The sequence below is a fragment of the Sceloporus occidentalis genome, unplaced genomic scaffold, assembly GCF_023333645.1.
Source record: "Sceloporus occidentalis isolate IW3139 unplaced genomic scaffold, rSceOcc1.0.p SCAF_5, whole genome shotgun sequence".
In the NCBI taxonomy this organism is placed as follows: domain Eukaryota; kingdom Metazoa; phylum Chordata; class Lepidosauria; order Squamata; family Phrynosomatidae; genus Sceloporus; species Sceloporus occidentalis.
In genome coordinates this window covers 188,642,661-188,660,001 of record NW_028316985.1, presented here as the reverse complement: position 1 = coordinate 188,660,001, position 17,341 = coordinate 188,642,661, and the positions used below count along the sequence as shown (strand labels likewise).

At 62.1% G+C, this 17,341-nt stretch overlaps 3 protein-coding genes across 14 annotated transcripts in view; 1 reads left to right on the top strand and 2 right to left on the bottom strand.

Annotated features, from left to right (window-relative positions):
* SEMA4F (ssemaphorin 4F) overlaps positions 1 to 1,715 on the bottom strand; it is a 16,204-nt gene extending 14,489 nt beyond the window's left edge. For 2 of the 3 annotated variants that reach the window (XM_089526529.1, XM_089526530.1), the window contains exon 1: positions 1,509 to 1,715. In XM_089526529.1, coding sequence (XP_089382655.1) covers positions 1,509 to 1,650 — 142 coding nt within the window. In that variant the 5' untranslated portion in view covers positions 1,651 to 1,715. Of the gene's footprint in view, positions 1 to 32; positions 433 to 1,508 lie in introns of those variants that run through there. The other variant, XM_089526531.1, reaches the window with a different exon arrangement.
* M1AP (meiosis 1 associated protein) lies at positions 1,187 to 14,223 on the top strand. 9 transcript variants are annotated; one of them, XM_089526540.1, is made up of 13 exons: positions 1,853 to 2,003; positions 2,735 to 2,779; positions 3,825 to 4,040; positions 4,707 to 4,776; positions 5,176 to 5,462; positions 7,789 to 7,980; positions 9,023 to 9,212; positions 10,216 to 10,383; positions 11,151 to 11,313; positions 11,960 to 12,101; positions 12,334 to 12,558; positions 12,964 to 13,110; positions 13,237 to 14,223. In XM_089526540.1, the coding sequence occupies exons 5-13, from the start codon at positions 5,196 to 5,198 to the stop codon at positions 13,369 to 13,371; spliced, it is 1,629 nt and encodes a 542-aa protein (XP_089382666.1). In that variant the 5' UTR covers positions 1,853 to 2,003; positions 2,735 to 2,779; positions 3,825 to 4,040; positions 4,707 to 4,776; positions 5,176 to 5,195; the 3' UTR covers positions 13,372 to 14,223. The 9 variants fall into 9 exon arrangements, with proteins under 9 accessions (XP_089382662.1, XP_089382667.1, XP_089382661.1 ...); XM_089526538.1 differs by having other exon boundaries at positions 3,328 to 4,040; XM_089526536.1 differs by lacking the exon at positions 1,853 to 2,003 and adding an exon at positions 1,187 to 1,309 and having other exon boundaries at positions 2,735 to 4,040.
* DOK1 (docking protein 1) lies at positions 14,171 to 17,341 on the bottom strand. 2 transcript variants are annotated; one of them, XM_089526532.1, is made up of 5 exons: positions 17,219 to 17,341; positions 16,458 to 16,718; positions 16,053 to 16,140; positions 15,676 to 15,848; positions 14,171 to 15,383 (listed from the first exon to the last, which is right to left on the bottom strand). In XM_089526532.1, exons 1-5 carry the CDS (start codon positions 17,294 to 17,296, stop codon positions 14,331 to 14,333), a joined length of 1,653 nt encoding a protein of 550 aa, XP_089382658.1. In that variant the 5' UTR covers positions 17,297 to 17,341; the 3' UTR covers positions 14,171 to 14,330. The 2 variants fall into 2 exon arrangements, with proteins under 2 accessions (XP_089382658.1, XP_089382659.1); XM_089526533.1 differs by having other exon boundaries at positions 16,053 to 16,137.

The window sequence follows — 17,341 nt, the reverse complement described above, 5'->3', positions numbered from 1 at the left end:
CCACCAGTTCCCCAGAAAAATCAATTACTCACAGCTGACCAAGCTGAGATGCCCCAGGACCACCTCAGAAGCTGGCCTAGACCACCAGCCGACTTGTCCTCCTCCAGCACCGTGGCCAGTCTCTGGGACCCACCAGCAAACTAGTTCCCTGGCGCTGCCAGGCCTGAGCAGCGCTTGGGGGTTTCGTTTGCCCTCCTGGCTCCCGAAATGAGCCGCCTTTTCTCTCCTGGCCCCTTGACCGCTGGGGCCGGGTGGGAGCCCTGCCCGCCTGCCCACGCAGGAACGCTTTGCGGCTGAGCTAAACCCGAAACATTCCGCGCAGATGCAATCCTACAGACTGGATTTAACACACACAAAAAAGGAGGAGGAAGAGGAGGAGGGAGTAAAGGAATGGTCTCAATTTAGGCTCAAGATGCTCCTTTCTCTCAAAGTCACATAGACTTCTGTTCCACGAACACAGACTTCCACAAATGCAGAAATAAAAACCCACTGCACAGCGACCACGGCTTCCGACTGGCCCTGGGGGGGGGCACCACACACACAGAGCCCCCATGGCTTCTGGGGCCGACCGCCCTGCCCTGGGGGCCCTGAGGACGTCTGTGGGCCTCTCAAGGCACCCGGCTTGCCCCACTGGGGCCCCTGTGCCCCGACCCTGGTGGGCCTTGCCCCTTGCTCCTGGGAGCGGGGAACGTTTGACCCAGGGTCCTTGCAGGGCCAGGTCCTCCGCCTGCAGAGAGGGACTGCTGCCAGCCTCCCAGGGTCCCTAAGGGGCAGGGAAGGCAGTGCTGGCCCTCTCTGGGCCCTTTTAGGGCCAGGAGAGACCTCTTCCCAGGAGGAAGGGAGCAGGACATGGATCTGTGAGTCACTTCCTCTTGGACAAAAGCTTACCTTAGGCCTGAGGTGGATATGGGGGGGGGGTCGATTCCACCCTCTAAAGCCCCCCCAGGGTCCCCAGGGGGCTTTGTCACAGAGCAGCCAAGGGCCACGAAGGCGGGGGGGCACAGGGCGAGACCCCCCCCCCGAGATGGAGGCAGGAGCCGGCGCCTGAGGCGGGGGTCCTGGTCAGATGGCCCTCGGGGAGGGAAGGAGGGCAGGGGGCCCTCTGGACCGGGGAGGGGGCAGAGGGGGCAGGGGGCCATAGTCACAGAGAACGGGAACAGCCAGCACCGACCCTTCCTTCCTTCTTCCTGCCAATAACCAGAAAAGACGGCAAAAGCGAAGCGGCGCCGGACCCCCTTCGGAACCGGAAGCAGAACCGGCAAAAGCGGGCGTTTCCCGGGCGCCAAAAGCTGCCTCGGAGGAAGGCCAGGTGCCCCTCGGACAATGGCCCCAGGACAAGGCGTTCCTTCCTCCTTCTGGTGGTAACCTTCCTCCGGCCACGAGGCCACCGGTTTCCCCCGCCCCCCCGAGGACGAGGCCCGGCGGAGGAGGAGCGGAGGGAAGGAGGGAGGAGAGGGCCCCCAAAGGACCCGGGCGGAGGGGGACCCTCCCTCGGCCTCTCTTCTTACCGGGGAAGAGGCGGGCGATGCGGGGCTGTGCCTCCGGGGAGGGCTCCGTTGCGGGTGATGCTTCTGCCTCCGGGGGGGCCGACCACGCCGCGAGGAGGACCGAGAGGGAGAGGGGCAGGACCAGGAGGGGCGCCGGACCCATGGCGACCGGAGCAGCCTCGCCCTCCTCCGCCTCCTCCTTCTTCTTCCTCCGCCGCGAAGGAAGAGGCCCCGCCCAGAGACAGGTGGGGCGGTGACGTCACCCTCCCGCACTCGCAGCCACGCCCCCTGCGCAGGTAGAGGGAGGGAGGCAGGGAGGGAGGCAGGGGGCTCTGCGCAGCCCCTCCTCTGACGCACCTGTTGCGCGCGCACCTGTTGAGGGGGAGGGGGAGGGGGAGCCCCACCCGAGGACCCCTCCCCAGGACCCCTCCCCTCCCCCAGGCGCTTCGGGGGGCTGCCTGTTTACCCCCGCGAGGCCAAGGTCCGAGGAAGGGCCGGAGAGGGTCCGGGCGACAGGTGGGCCTGGGCCTGGCCTTGCGGGGGCGGAGGGGGGTCAAGGCGGCCCTCCCCACCGAGACGCCGCCCCCAGGAACCGCTGCCCCCGTCAGCCAGGCAGCGGAGGGGGGGCAGAGGCTTCGGGGGCTGCCCTTCGAGGGGCCCCTCCCCACAGAGGCCCCTCCGGCCCAGCAAGCCGAGGCCGCCCTTTGCCCTTTGCCCTTTGGAGGGTCAGCCTCAGGGCCGAGGAGGAGCAAGAGAAATGCCAAAGGCCCCCTGCCTCCCCCCGGCCGTGGCCGGGAAATGGGGGCGCCCTGGTCCTTCTGGGCCTACGAGGGCCCTCCCTGCAGAGTAGGCCGAGACCCGGCCGGGGCCTGCCTTTCCTGGCCGCACTGCCTGCCCCAGAGGCCGCCTGGCTGGCACTGGCTGGCAGACCCCCACCTCCCCAGGCCATCCCTATAGCCCCCCCCCTCTGCCAGGGGTCCAGCGGCTGACCAGCCCCACAAGGCCTCCCCCACCCCCTCCTTGCTCTTTGTGGGGCGAGGGAGCCCTCCTTCCCCATAGGAAGACCGCCCCCAAGGCCTCCCCGTCCCACTTGCCTGGCCTGGGCCTTTGTGGGTGGCGGTGGCCTTGGGGTCTGGGGGTCTGGGGGCACCCCTGAGGCAGCCATGGGGGGTGGGCTGCGGGGAGGAGGCTTCCAAGGCAAACGCCTGCCTGACTGCGGCCTCTTCTCTCTCTCTCTTGCCTCCTAGGCTTGCTTTGGGGTGTCAGGCTCCCCTCGGTGGCTCCAGCGGCAGGTAGGGACCCCCATCTGACCTTCCTGTTTATAGGCGGCCGAGGAAAGAGGCCGGAGCCCCACAAAGGAGGAAGGGGCAGCCTGGGCTGTCCAGAATGGCGGACGCATGGACGCGAGTGGCAAGGCCCTCTCCCCAATGGCAGGCCTCAGCCCAGGCAGCCAGTGGGGGCACTCAGGGGGCTGGCATGAATCCCACCCCTGAGCTAAGTCTGTCGTCCATTACTATTTTCATTATTGTTATCAATTTATTATGTATTTACATCCTGCCTGGTGTGGCGGGTAAGGAGGGGGGTTAACCAGCCCCCAATGCAGATCCCATTGGGCTTGGGGCTCCTTGCCCCAAAGAGATCTCTTGGCAGGAATGGGAGTTGCCCCAGGAGTTCTTCTCCTGCCCCCTTTAGCCCCCCCCCCCTTTTAGCAGGAGGGCTGCCATTGTCCCTCTGGTTCCTGGAGATCTGCTCCTGTTTCTTTACCCACAAGCGCAGAGTAAGTAAGTGCAAAGTGCCGCAGCTGCCACCGCCCCATCTTTCTTTTCCTGTCTCTCACCAGGCCCTTAATGCCTTCCGCCGCCGCAGGGCTCAAAGGGGTGCCGCCTTGCGAGGAGCAGAAGGCCTTCTTCCTGGGCCTGGAAGGCATTCCCTGCCAGACAGCCCAACCCAGCCGTCTCTTCCTCCTTAATGGGTTTCCAGTGGAAGAGAAAAGCCAGCCCTGGGGAAACAGGGACAAGGCAGCTGGGTGATGGCAGGCCAAAGCCTCCGCTGGAAACTCCTGCTGTCCCCTGAGGAGGCTTTTGGGCCTGACTGCTTGCCTCCCATCCCTTGCCTGGGAGCACAGCGGTCAAAAGCCTGTACTGCAGCCACTCACTCACACAAGGTTCAATTGTGAGTTCAGTTCCAGCCAGGGGCTCAGGGTCGCTAAAATGAGAGCCCAGCTTGTTGGGGGCAAGTAGCTTAGACATTGCAAAATGCACTGATAAGCGGCGTATAGAAATGTGCTTGCTATTGCTATTGCCCCCAGCCCAGCCTCTTGCTTTTTGCTTTGGGAAGCCAAGTGGGGTTGGGGTTCCTCAGCCCTTGGGTGGGCAACCCCCAAGGAGTCCCAGGGGAGCCGCGAAGAATCCCAAGACCGCCAAGAGAGCAGCTGTGGCAATGACGTGGACCTCAGGGCCTGACCAGAGGCCCCATGCAGGTGGACCTCTAGCACCCCAAGACAACACTGCCTCCACCTACTATGGGTCCCTGGGCTTAGGCCCATCCTGGGAGGTGAGTCCTCAAGCCCCCTCTCCCCCCGTCCCTTCCTTTGGGTTCCAAAAGGAGGCTCTGGTGCTGCTGTTGCCTTTCCCCAGAGGCCAAGGGGCAGGTCCTGCTGGGCCACGGCCCCCTTCGGGTGCATATGGAGGAAGGAAGAGGAAGACTCCATTTCCTCTGGATTACTTGGGCAGGAGCGAGAGAGGCTGCCTCTACCTGGATGGCTGCCAGCTCTCTGCCGCTGTCCTAATGAAGCCACTTAGAGTGAGCCTAATCCCACCGCCTTCGCCTTCAGCTTCACTCTCTCTGCCCCCTACCAGCCCACTCAAAGGAGCCCATGGGGCCCAGACCAGTGGCTGGGAGAGCCAGGGTCAGTTGTCAGCCTTTTTCTTCCAATTTGGCTAGGCAGGAACAGCCTGTCACCCCCTCCCCACCCATCACCCCCCTTCTCCTGCCTCTGAATAAGTGAGTGTGTTTGGGGCAGGGCGGGGAGGGAAAGGCTATTGCTTCCCTGCTGGGTGCCCGCAGAGTGCCAAGGGATTAAGCAGTGTGTGTGTCTCCGGGGCCTGCACTTTGCCATGCCCACTAGTCCCTGCTGTAGCTCCCTGGACTGATGTGGGACTCTGCATCCATGGCCTGGTAATGAAACAAATGCTTTTTAAACTGTGCTTCTATTCCCAGGTGTGCGTGTGAGAGAGTGGGACTCTGGAACTAGGCCACTTGGCTGCAAAAGGAAACTAACCGGCTGTAGGTCAGTGACCAAATTCTTCCCTTCTCAGCCTCCCTGAGTTGTGTGTTTGGGAGGGGAGGTAATTTGCCAAAAAAGTTTAAAAGTTTTAAGGAAAGGGGAATGTCACCCCTTCCCCATCTCCCTTGCTGTGCCAGTGAAAGAAGCCCCTTCTACCAATTGGGGGTGATAAGTCCCAGCCAAAGGCATGATTCCTGCCCCTGCCGGGATTGACTGCCTGGCATGACAAAGTCCTTTGTAGGTTGGAAGGGGAAGCAGGGGCAGAGACGCATAGTTACAGTACTCCTGGAAGAGGCCTTGTGTAAGACGCCTGGGGTTACCCCAAGTCCCTTCCTGGGCCCCCAGTGTGCTCATGCCAGTGGTCAGCCTGCCTGCCTTCCTGTCTTCCTTCTCCCTCCACAGGCAGTCCAATCCTCCCTTTCATGATGAGCTCAGGGACCAAACGCATGAGGGATGCCGGAGCCACTGCCCTTGGCAGCCAACCTGCTACTGGTTCCCAGCCACCGCCACCGCCACGGATCCTGGTGGTGGACGCTCGGCCCCCTCATTGGGCTCAGACCTGCCCCAAGCTCTGCGAAGCCCTGGAGAACCTCTTCTGCCTGGCCTGCAGCCTCGGGGGACCTCCCCGCCTCCCCCTCTTCAGCCTCTATGTGGCCCAGAGGCAGCACGAATGCCTCCTGCCCTTCATGGTTAGTGGGGCTAGTCAAGAGGTTCACTGTTTGGGGAAGGAAGGCCTTGGCTGGCCAGGCAGAGCTGAGGGGGTCCCCTCAAGCAAGGCACTTGCTCCTGGGAGCATCAAATCCCCCCTCATGTGCTCTGGGAGCCTCCAGTCCAAAGAGCACCCCCCAGTGTTTGCCGCCTCAGTCAGAACAGCCCAAGTCCCTCCAGGACACAGGGACAATGGCAGGGCTTTGGCTGTGGGCCGGTCACTTACAGGAAAGCTCCAGGGAGCTCACTGCCTTGGGTGATTTTAAAGAGCACCAAGTGGGCAAAACGGGCCTCATCGTGGCTTTACTAGGCTGGAGGCTCCTGTCAGCCGGTTCTCAAAGCCAGACTTCTGGCAGCCGGAGATTGGAACCTCCCCAGCTCCTTGAAGCCACCTTGAAGCTCTGGCTTCCTCTGAGCCTCACCTGCGGAGCCAGAATCCAGAGGAACCAAACAAATGGCTGAGACAGAGTGGGGGGCGCAGGTCCCTTTGGGCCTCAGGGCACCCAAGCAAATAAAGGGCCCCCTCCACCTGCCTGCCAGTCACTCTCAGCAGCCTAGCCGGCTGATCAGAGAACCTCTTACCAGACCAGCCCTGAGCATGTTCGGTCAGTTGGTTATTCCCTGATTGTTTCCTCTTCTTCCCCTTTTGAGTGGCTCACAGGTCCCACAGAAGACCTGCCCTCCATTCAACCCTCCAGACCTTCCTCCTGGGCACAGCTTGGCTGCGGGGGTCTCACGTGACCCCACCCCCAGACAGTCTGCTGTCGCTGCCATCCTCTGCCCTCCTGCTTGCAAAAGCTGGGCTGGAGAGGCCCTATTCTGGGCTCACCCGCCTCCAGGCCCTTGCTGTGCCTTGCTCCCCTTCTCCCTCACCCCCTTCCCTGCCCTTGGTCACTCTCCTTTCCCCACTTTCTCTGAGGGGTATTCCCCCCATAGTGCCTCCCCCTCCTCTTGTGTGCCTAGAGACCAGAGGCAAGGATGAGGGGGGATGACAAGATGTGGAAGGGGTGGAGAGGAGAAGGGGGGACTCCAGATTGGGGACGATTGGGGGACAAAGGTTGTTCTTTGCCCAATCCATCTGAATGCTTTGGATGAGTCTGCAAAGCTGTTCCTGACTACTGCAGGGCTGGGAGGGTCTCCCTCCCTCCCTCTCTGCACTTCCTGCTCCTTTTCCCACAGCCTCCCTCGGATTGGTCCTGCTCCCCCTCCACTTGGCCAGTCCACTCCACAGATGCAAGCAGCCCCCTGAGTGCTGGGTAAGGGGGCAGAAAATCCCCGAGAGTCTGGGCTTTCAGCAGGCCCTGTGCCATGGGGCAAAGGGCACCCCCTTTGCTTTCACACCTCGTCAGTCTGGTCAGGCATTAACAGGGCTGCCCGACCCTCAGGCAGCTGTCAGGCAACAGATTTGGGCAGTTACAACAAATACACTCATCCCTCCATATTTGCGGCTTTGATATTTGTGAGTTTGATTATTCACGGATTTGATTAATATGTTCTCTCTAGGAATACTAGGTCCTTCCGCACAACTCTATGGTCAACTTTAACTAAAAGTTGCACTGAAGGACCTAGAGATTCCTTTAGAGAATACTCTACTAGGCCTCTTCCTGTGTAGTTCTGTGGTCAGTTTTTGTTGGATGTTGACCACAGAGTTGCACTGGAGGACCCAGAGATTCCTAGAGAGGTGTTACCTCAGGTAAAAACATGGTGTTTTTGCTATTTGTGGATTTTCCATATTCACGGGGGTCTTGTGCCCCTAACCCTAGCGAATATGGAGGGACAAGTGTAGTTCATTAACTGGTTGTTCTTTTCTTGGAGGGAGGAAGAATGGCTTGGTGGCTTTGGTGCTTCCCAAGCCAGAATATGACAAGGGTACTGCGTCGGGAGCACTATTTGCCTCTGCCAAGTGGCAGAGGATCTCTGGCTGGCCCCCATTCATGGCATGCCCAGGTAGGCTCAGACCCGGGAGTCTGCTCTAGGCTCCGCTTCACCTGAACTGCCACAAGCTGCTTCCAAAAGCCTACAGCCAAGTCTCCATGTCGGCCCTCAGCCAACCATGCCATCCATGCCCTGCTTTGCTGGGGTTGGCAGCCCTTGGTGCAGTTGTGCCCTAGAGCCAAGGCCTTGACACCAACACCCCTTCCCAGAAACAGAAGACTGGGAGATGGAGGCTCAAGCCAGGGACATTCCCTGCCTGTGGACAAAGGAGAGCCACAGTTGGGGCCCCTGGCAAAGGTCCCACTCAAGCCCCACCACCCAGGGCTGGTCCAGTCTCTTCCTGTGAGCTCCTCTCCCTTCCTGTCTCCATAGCCGGTGAAGGGAGGCTTTGCTCGGCTCCAGAGCTGCCTTGCGGAGCTGCGTGCTGTGCCGGCCGAGGGAGCGTTCCGGCCTGGAGAGGAGGCTGCGGCCGTGGCCCAGGCGGTGCAGGATGGCCTCCAGCAGTTCAAGCAGTACACCGGGCAAGGGATGGCCGGCGCCACCCTCAGCAGTTGCGCCATTGAGGTCAGGAGGGTCCTTTGTGGGAGGGGGCTTCGCTTGCTATCTGCCTCCAGTCACAAGAGCAGACAGTGGCGCTGGGAGAAGGGAGGGCCATACACACTCAAACGCTTTGACAAAGAGAAAGCCCTATCTGGGCCCATCTGAGAATTTGGGGTGCAACGTGGGAGGACAAGGGGTACCCCCACCCGTGAGCTCTCCGGAGAGCATGGACCTCTCTGCCTCTGAGGCAGCTGGGCTTTTGGGAGCTCTCCCCCTTGGACCATTTCAACCAGCCAGGGGTCTCCCCAGCCTAGCAGTAGGCACCTGCCACGTCTCTCTGGGTGTGCCGGGCCTAGCAGAAGCCAGCAAAGGTGTTGTGGAGGGCAGGAGAGGGGTGTTTCCAGCTCTGCTGGCTCAGGTGGGGCGATGGGCACCTGTGTTCCAGTTTCAGAGTTGGGCTTGATGGGGTTGTCCATTTGGGTCTGGGCTGTTTGGTTGCCTCATAGGTCCTGAGTGGACAGGCATTTGTGCCTGTTTGTTTACTTTGCATTTGCAGATTCCAACCAGAGCTTCCCAGTGTATTTTTTCCTGGGGACCTGCATATAAAGAAGACAAGAGCAGAGCCCTGGGCTTTTGGGAGGGGAATTGGGGGGGGGGGCATTCCAAAATTGTAGATGGGCACATCATCCACTTTTACACAACTGCTAAAGCCACAAGGTTCCTGTCCTGTTTTTCACTCAGCTAACCTAATCTCTCTCTCATGCACCCTGGAAAGTCAGGTAAGGAGGATCCTACCTGGGGAGGGAGGCAAGGTCCTCTTGGCTGAAGAGAGATTTGAACCTGGGTCTCCCCACTGCCAGCCCAGACACCAGCAGGGGAGATGTCAGCCATGAGGCCACAGCCCAAAGGTGCTTGTGGTGCTTTGCAATGTGCCAAAGCAAAAGGAGGCATGCTCCTGACCAACACACCACCTGCCCCCTTGGCCCCTGCTTGGCATGCATGGAACCCGAGGATGGGACATGACACTGACCAGCCAGTGGCTGCAGGACCCCTCCTCCTCTTGCAGGTGACCATTCTGACCAGCCAGCTCAGCACAGAGGTGGCCCGGCAACTGGAGATAAGGCTGCGAGGGACTGACCTGGTCAGCCTGCGACAGCTGCAGGTGGTTGCGATTGCCCCTGGGGGCTTGCAGGAAGTGCCAACACCAGCAGCCGGAGGAAGCACCAGCACCCGCGGGACCCCTGTGGAAGAAGAGGGTGAGCACGCCAAACGGGTGGCAGCCTTGTGCCACTATTCGCTCATTCGCGCCTTCAACTTTCCAGCTCTTTCCAGGGGGCTTACAAAGATGCAAATGATCATGGCAACATTTGTTCAGGTGGGGTGGTGGCACCTTGTGCCTCCGGTTTCTCCCTGGTCAGTCCAGCCAAGCCTGGCCAGTCAACTAAGGCCTTTAGCTGCAGGAGCAGAGCCTTAATGGGTGGCTTCCCCTCACTGTGCTGCAGGGTGAAAGCATAATTTAAAAAAACAAAGTAGTGGGAGGAAAGCAGTAATTCAAAAGCAGCCTCCTTACCCTCCCTCCCCGCCCCACATATCTGGAGAAGCCTCTAAGGAGGCAGGGACCTGCCCTGGGCCCGTTTTGAAGGCAGTATCCGCCTTGGAAGAGGCAGGGTGGTCCTGGGAGTGGCATCCCTCTGAAACTCTGCCCCTCACTGACCACCTTCTGTGAGGGGGCAGTATCAGTGCTCTGCCACTCCTACCAGCAGTGCCAGCCTTTGGCTCATTCAGGCCAGTTGAAGGGTGGCAAAGGCTCGGCTGGCGGATGCAGGAGACCCCTCCTTGCTCCTTCTGGGTGGCTTGAGCCAAAACAGATGGCAGCCCTCCACTCTGTTAATCCAGAGCCTCGGGTGTGTGGGGGGGTGTTCTCACCCAGCACCCAGTGCGCCCCCCTGCCACCATTGAGCCCGGATTAGCCCCCTCCTGGCCTGTGACTAGCCCCCGCTCCTGTTGCTAGCCAGCTGGGCACCCACTCCCCCTTCCCTGGATCCTCACCCCCACGGCCCAGATTTAATCCAAGAGGTTTAGGATAACTTAATCCTCACTGATAGGCAGATAAGCATGGCTGGGGGGGAGGTGAGACACCCGGACCCTCCCCAATGCCCTGATCTGCCTAGCAGACCTCCAGGAGCTCTTTTAATGGGGGGGGGGCATGGTGCCATGACCCGTGTTTGGCCCAGATGGGTTTTCTTTCTCCACTTGCAGAGGCCGCCTTCGCTGCATCCGGCCTCCTGGGCCCAGAGGTGGACCTCCAGACGGTGGAGAACGAGGTGGTGGCCCTGGAGGGCTTCTTCAAGGCCTGGCTCCAGGACCCCGGTGGGGAGCAGGAGCACCTCCACCTCCTCCTGCCAGCCCCATTGCGGGGCTCCCTGGGTAACGAGTCACTCCCCTTTTGGCTCTCACCTGACATGGGGGTGGGCGGCTGCCAAGGCAGGGGCCCCACTGACCCCTCGCCACCCACCTTCTGGAGGGGGCTGGCCTGGTGGGGGCAGATGGTGGGGGGCCTCCTCCTGTGGTGCCTGCAAACCCCCCAGGAGCAGCATGCCAGCGGCCCTGAGGGTCCATCCCCGGCACAAAGGTCTGCCACTTAGCTGCTGCCACGTACTGTGTTGACAACTGCATGCCCTGGAGTCATTTCCAAGGTATGATGAGCCTCGTATGAGGTTTTCTGGCAAGATCTCCTCAGAGGGAGGTTGTCATGGCCTCCCACTGAGGCTGAGAGAGTGTGATTTGCCCAGGTTCTCCTAGAGGATCTCCATGGCTGGGGGGGGGGGGGGGGGGTCCCAAGAGAGACCTCCCTTCTCTCCCTTCAGTCCAGGTGGCTCAACTGGAGGGGGTGATATCCCTGGTTCTTACTTAGCAGCCCCTCCCCCAGGAGTGGAAAGCAGCCTTTTCTAAACGGCTTCCACTCTCTATGCTTGAAGCAAAATGCAGCGGCTTCTGGTTCGAAGACCGGCTATTCCAGGGGGCTGCTAACACCCACCCCACTCACCTGTGGCTTCTGGGCTCCTTTTGAGGTGCTGGAGGCTGGATAGGCAGGTGGGCATTCCAGCGGGCAGACCCCATCCCCAGCCGGGGACCCTCCCCACTCTTTTTCCTCTGGGGGTCCCTCATGGCTGCCTCCCACTTCCACCCCGCAGCCTGTCTCAAGTGTGACGTCCAGGAAAGGCTCCTCAGCCCGGCTCTGCTTCCACCTGTGGGCACCAACAGAGACAACGTGGCAAGAGCCAACAGTGTCACCACTGACTGCTTCTGGATGGCGCCTGGACCGGGCCTGGCACCACACCGGCTCAGGGTCCTCAGGTACCTCTCAGGGTGAGGGAGAGCCTCCAGCACAAGGGTGGGGGCAGCGCAGTGGCTGGTGCCCACCCAAAAGCAGGGGGGGGAGAACAGATCTCCCTCCTGTCCATGAAGGCTGGCATCTTTTGGGGGCTCTTGTGGCACCAGGGAGTCAAGGTGGTGCAGGGGTTGAATGCTGGTTCTCCAGTCACAAGGTTCGGAGTTCAATCCCAGGCAGGGCTCCAGGGTCTACTCAGCCTTCCATCTTTCCGCAAGTCAGTAAAATGAGTTAGGGTTAGCTTGTTGGGGGCATTTGACTTAGAGAGTGATAGTTTACTGATAAGCGGTATAGCAATATAAATTGCTATTGTGAACAGGGGCCAAGCCGGGTGGGCCGTGGGGGAGTGGGCAGCACAGGCAGGTGGAAGGGTCCCTGTGCCCCCCCAGATGTGCCGCAGGGCCTCTGGCAAGTTGGGTCCCATTGCCCAGTGGGGGACAGCGAGACCCCCCCCCCAACAGTACCAGAAGTCCAAGGCTATTCCAGAGGGTCTGCCTCATTAGCCCCTGGGAGAAAGCCCACCCAGGTAGCCACTATGGGAGGGGGCTGTGGTGGAGGGAGGGGGACTGTTGAGGGCCCTGAGGAGCCTGACGACTGGTCTGGTGCCCACAGGGCGCTGAGAGCGGAGGGTTTGTGCGCGTCTCTCCTCTTCGGCCTCCCCCTGATTGTCCGGCCCACAAGTTGCTGGCGGCTGAACTGGGATGAACTGGAAGTCAACCAGCACCGCTTCCAGGCCCTGTGCAGAGGCCTACGGGTGAGTCTAGGGCCAGAAGGGAGGCCTGGGACCCCCAAGCCTTGCTATGGGGCAGGAGGAGCCAGATCCTGGATGTCTGGGCCATGAAAGCTGGGCCCTGACTCGGTAACCTTCCTAGGGCAGTCTACAATGTGGCTCCTCTGGAGTCACCGAGGGGGAGGCTTTGTTCACCACAGCACAAGCCAGAAGGGCCCATGGTGTTCTCACTCCCATCTGCCGCTTTCTCTTCCAGAACCGGGAGTGGCTCCTTCTGGCCCGGCACGAACCCCAAGGAGAGTCTGGCCCCTGCAGAGCGTCCCTGACCACGGCCCCCGTAGCTTCCCACTGGGCCCTCCTGCCCGCAGCTTCCTGTTCCTCCCTCCTCCTGCGCGCCCTGGCCCCCCAAGAGCTGCTCCTGCCAGGCCCCTGCCCTGTCCTCCCCGCAGACCCTCCGGAGGCAGCACTCAGAGACATGGAGGCAAGTGAGGCCGGTGGGTGGTTAACAGCACGTGGCCGATGGCATGTGAGGGAGTCACAAGGGCCTCCAAGAAAAGCCCTGTGGGCCGCTGTAGTCTTGCACGCTTGTGCCACCCATGGAAAGCGCACTGGCCAGAAGTGGGCACAGGAGCAGGGGGCAGCCGTCCCTGTGACTGGTGATGGTGACTTCCACTGGCCCCCTTTTTCTATGTGAGATATATGGGCTTGTGCCCCATTCTGCCTCTCTGGGGTCTCATGTTAGGAGGGAAGGAAAACCTTGTCCCATCTCCTAATCCAGCCCCCCCCCCCCCACTCAGGCCAGCAGAGGGTCTGTACCCCTTTGCTGCCCTTTAGGCTCCCCCTGGAAGGGGGATCAAACTGAGCTCCCCCTCCCTTCCCTTTGCAGGGCATCCTGGAGGGCCTTGAGGTGGAGACGACCTTTGACCCCCTGTGCCTGGGCTCCCACCTGTATCGGGCATTGCGAACCATCCTGGCCCGGCCCCTCGATCCTCGCCCACCTCTGCGCCTGGCCGAGCGCCACCTGCTCCGCCAGGTAGGACAGCCAAAGGGAGGGGCGCATTGGCAGTCCCCTGGGTGCCCATGGGGCCTCTGCCATGGCATGCACACGGGTTTACCTTACCTCCCACCCCCCTTTTCTTTTCCCTCTCATTCTCAACAGGCTGGCCGGCAGCACCCCAGCAGGGCAAGGGCCACAGTGGCCCCCCTGCGCCTTGCTCCAGCAGGCCCCAATGCCAGCCGAGTGGCTCTCTCCCTGTTCTCCGGAGAGGAAGAGGAGTTCCTTGATGCCATATGAGAAGAGTAGCAGGAGCCCCCCCCCCAGTTCTCAAGGGGGCCATGAGCAGGCTGGGGGAGCAAGCCACACAGACCCACCTTTTAACCCCCACATCTGCAGCCCCAGCCCCCCATTGCCACAAGTGCCTCAGCCCACACACACACACACACACACACAAAGGGAAGGGCTGCTTGTCTCCCACCCCATTCCCACTCCTCCTCCTCTTGCCCAGGAAAGATCCCCCTTCCTCCCCAGGGATCTCCCATAGCCAGTCCCCCCCACAACTGGGCAGGGAGGGTGCCTCCCCATCATTCCTGGTCTTTCTGAGGGGAAACTGGGCTATGGAAGGGGGTGCCCAGCCTCCCCCTCCTTGTAAACTGCTTTGCAGCAGCAGCAACCTTCCTTTGCCCACGCACACCACACACACACACACAGTGCTGTTGCTTTTGCAAGATCTGGGAGCGGAAACAGCCCAACTTCCTCTTCAGCAACACTGGGAGAAGGGGCACTTCCGCTTAGTCCCACTCCCCCCCCCTTAGAGGGCCAGTCTGGCCCCATTTGTTCCTTGTGGGGTAGCTCCTGGGGGGGGGTCCAGTTCTTTCTCAGCTCAGGAAGGGCCTCTGCCCCCCTCCACCTTCAGAAACTCCCCAGTGGGGCATCAGGTGGAGGGGGGACAGGGCTGTGAAGCCCCGCCCCACACACACACCCTCCCCTGAGACCAGCCTCAGGGACCCACTGGGTTCCCTGGCCCCCTGGGATTGTGCCCCCCCAACCTCAGCAAAACCCACCAGGAAGACCCCCCATTCCACAGCACACTCCGTTTTAGTAAAATGAAAAACCTCTTTAATATCAAAATAAATCTCTCTAGAAAAATACCTGAGCAAGCCCTCTGTGCGTGTGCAGGAGATACAAGACGAGTGTGGCCCCTCCTGGCCGGGGGAATGGGAAGGGGATGGCAATGGAGACCCCTGCCCACCCGCTCATATCTCCCCCAGGTCCTCATACACGGCAGAGGCTGGGCAGCTGCCATCCACCGACTGTTCTTCTCCAGGGGGCCACTGGCCACGCGGGGGCTTCCTCACCTGGCTGTAGATGGGCTCACTAGTGGAGACGCCGACCCCGCCAGGCTGGCCACCAGCAGTGTTGTTGCTGTTGTTATTGTTGCTGCCATTCCTTGCTGCCATCTTTGGCTTTCTGGTGCCACCTGGCTGTGGGGAGCCCTTGTGACTCTGGTGGGGCTTGGGGACAGGGCAGGGCTTGGGGACCCGGGGGAGGCCGGCCTTCGGGTGGAAGGGGGGCACAGCGTAATCCCCAGTGCCAGGCAAGTAGGGCAGTTCATAGCCAGCAGGGCTCTCCAGGCCCTGAGTCCTCCAGGCTTCAGACGGGAGCCGGGCCTCATCATAGATGGCGGGGACGGTTGTGGGGGCTGGCTGGGGGGCCCGCCCCTCAGGCTCATCATAGATGTGGCCCCCATCACCCACCCCGGGGCCCACCTGCTCATACAGGCGCCACTCGCTGCTCTGGGGCCGGAGGCCTTCCTTGCCCCTGCTGTCCACGGGGTCTGCATAGAGGGGGTCTGGCCTGGCCTGGGAGCCCCTCACCACGTCCAGGGGCTCAGAGTAGACACTGGCAGCAGCATCGGCCGCCTGCTCCTCAGGGGAGGAGGGCAGCAGGGGGCCAGACAGTGGGGCCACAGAGTCCTGCATGGCCTGGCCCTTCAGAGTGTGGCTGGCACCCTCCCCTTCCCCCATGGCGTTCTGTGGCACCCCTTCCCACCACTGGTGCCGCTTGGGACCAGGGCCCTCTGCCTCCAGGCTGAGCGAGGTCGCCAGAGCAGAGTGGAGCTGGCCCACGGCTGCAGCCACATCAGCATCCATAGAAGGACCGCTCCGCCGGTCCTCCTCCACTTGGGCCTTCTGCGCCCGGATGGCCACTTCCACCAGGCGGAAGATCTCACTGCCCTGAGGGGTCTCAAAGGTGAAGTTGCCAGGGCCCGAATCGCAGCGCCGGCCGGCCTCAAAGGAGAACATCACCTGCCAGGGGAGGGGGGGGGGAGAAGACCAGACCCAGTTGGGTAGCTGTGGCAGAGGTCCCTGGGAGGATGGGGGAGGCAGCAGCCCAGCCCCACATGCATTCCCCAGAGCACCCCCTGGCCCAAAGCAGGCTAGGAGGATTGAGGCAGCTGCCCGCCACATGGCCCTTTCGAGGGTAAGCAGCTCCAGGGCAAGGGAGCCTCCAAGCTGCCCCCCCCGCCCCACAAACCTTCCAAACTCAGGTCCATGTACACCCACCCACCCACCCGCTGTTTTGGCCGGAGGCCCCCACCTTATCGCGTCCATATCTGCGGAGAAGGCGGTAGGGCCAGGAGTAGAGAGTCTGGCCGGAAAGGGGATCCACCAAGAGGAGACTCTGGCGGGAGGCCCTCAGCCGGTAGCGCCCCTGAAGGCCACAGCGCTCGGCTGCCTCCGTCTTCTGCACTGTCACCCAGAACTCGCTCCCTGTGGCCAAAAGACAGTCAGGCTGCAGTCATCACCCAGGGCCAAGAGGGCAAGCTATGAGGGACCCCCAAGCGCCAGCTGCTCTGGGGGGGGGCTGGTCCCACAGAAGAGCCCAAGCTAGACCCAGGGCTGCTGTTTTGCACAGTCTCCCCCACAGGAGTGAAGGGGTGCCTCTTTCCTTCTTTGCCTGCAGCCCCTTCTTACCTTCCTCTTGGGAAAAGTAGATGGCGTTGGTGGCCATTTCCTGGGGCTGCCCTTCCGCTTGGTCAGCTGCCTGTCCAGGGGTCTGCTGCTGGAAGAGAAGGGCCCTGAGTGCCTGGCGAGGGGATGGGGGGAAGTCCCTTCATGGGCAGCAAGGACCCTCTCCCCACAGCAGAGACTGGTCAGAGAGGCCCCAAGGCGGAGGAGGGGTCTCCAGGCTGCTTCCAGGGGAACTCTCTGTCCCTGGAGGGGGTCACTGGGCAGGCGGCCTCTCTAACCCCCCCAGCCTCCCCCACAGCGGAGACTGGCCAGAGAGACCCCAAGGCTGCTGCTTCCAGGGGGTCTCTATCTGCCTCTGTCCCTGGGAGGGTTCCCCCCGGCCCCCTGCCCAGCCCCCAACTCTCTCACCGGGAAGGCGGCCTGGCAGAGGCGGGTGACCCACTCTTGGGCCTCGGGGGGCTCTGCGGCCAGGAGGAGGGTCCGTCGAGGGGTCTCCAGGCGGAAGGCGTCCAGTCCCTCCCGAGGCCGGCTCTCGGGGGCCGGGGCCACACTGAGGCACTCGGACAACCGGACCACAGTCCTCTTCTTGTTCTTGCCCTCGGAGAACTCCAGGCGGGCCACCCCTCGCCCGCTGCCACGGAACAGCGAAAACCAGCCCTTCTTCCAGCGCTGCAAGGGGCGGCAAAAGGGGGCCAGGGTGAGGGCGGACCCCTACGGACCCTCCTCACCCTCCGACCAGGTCACAAGGGATGACCCTGGGCCCTGGGGATCTTTGAAGGGAGGTGGGACCCCACCACCCCCCTTCGAGGGGAGGGGAACCCCCACTGACCCCCCTCACCCTCCAGCCAGGTCACGAGGGATGACCCTGGCCCCTGGGGCGTCTTTGGGGGGAAGAGGGAGGGGGACCCCACAGCCCCCCTTCGAGGGGAAGGGGAACCCCACTGACCTTCCTCACCCTCCGGCCGGGTCATAAGGGATGACCCCTGGGCCCTGGGGGCCTGGGGGGGAGGGACCCACAGCCCCCCCTTCGAGGGGAAGGGCCCCCAGAGGCCCTCCGCCGACAGCCCCTCCTCCCAAGGGGCGGGGAGGGGCGGGGCCCCACAGGGAGACAGGCAGGCACAGGCCCCGCCCCCTCCGGCCGAGGTCCGAGGCCTGGCCTCGGAGTCTACCTTCGGCCCGAGGCGGATCCCCGGCGGTGTCTGCTGGAGGAGGAGGAGGAGTGGCCCTTCCTTCACCGGAGCCTCCATCCGGATCCAGGGAGCAGCGGAGCGGAGGGAAGCTAGCGGAGCAGC

What these genes read in the sequence shown, in the direction of transcription:
- M1AP (XM_089526536.1), top strand. Translation starts at nt 5,196, where the DNA reads ATGATGAGCTCAGGGACCAAACGCATGAGGGATGCCGGAGCCACTGCC. An exon ending in GACCCCTGTGGAAGAAGAGG is followed by an intron (nt 9,213 to 10,215) that starts GTGAGCACGCCA and finishes CTCCACTTGCAG; the next exon opens with AGGCCGCCTTCGCTGCATCC. An exon ending in AGCGCCACCTGCTCCGCCAG is followed by an intron (nt 13,111 to 13,236) that starts GTAGGACAGCCA and finishes CATTCTCAACAG; the next exon opens with GCTGGCCGGCAGCACCCCAG.
- DOK1 (XM_089526532.1), bottom strand. Translation starts at nt 17,296, where the DNA reads ATGGAGGCTCCGGTGAAGGAAGGGCCACTCCTCCTCCTCCTCCAGCAG. An exon ending in TCTGCCAGGCCGCCTTCCCG is followed by an intron (nt 16,141 to 16,457) that starts GTGAGAGAGTTG and finishes CTTCTCTTCCAG; the next exon opens with CAGCAGACCCCTGGACAGGC. An exon ending in CTACTTTTCCCAAGAGGAAG is followed by an intron (nt 15,849 to 16,052) that starts GTAAGAAGGGGC and finishes TTTTGGCCACAG; the next exon opens with GGAGCGAGTTCTGGGTGACA.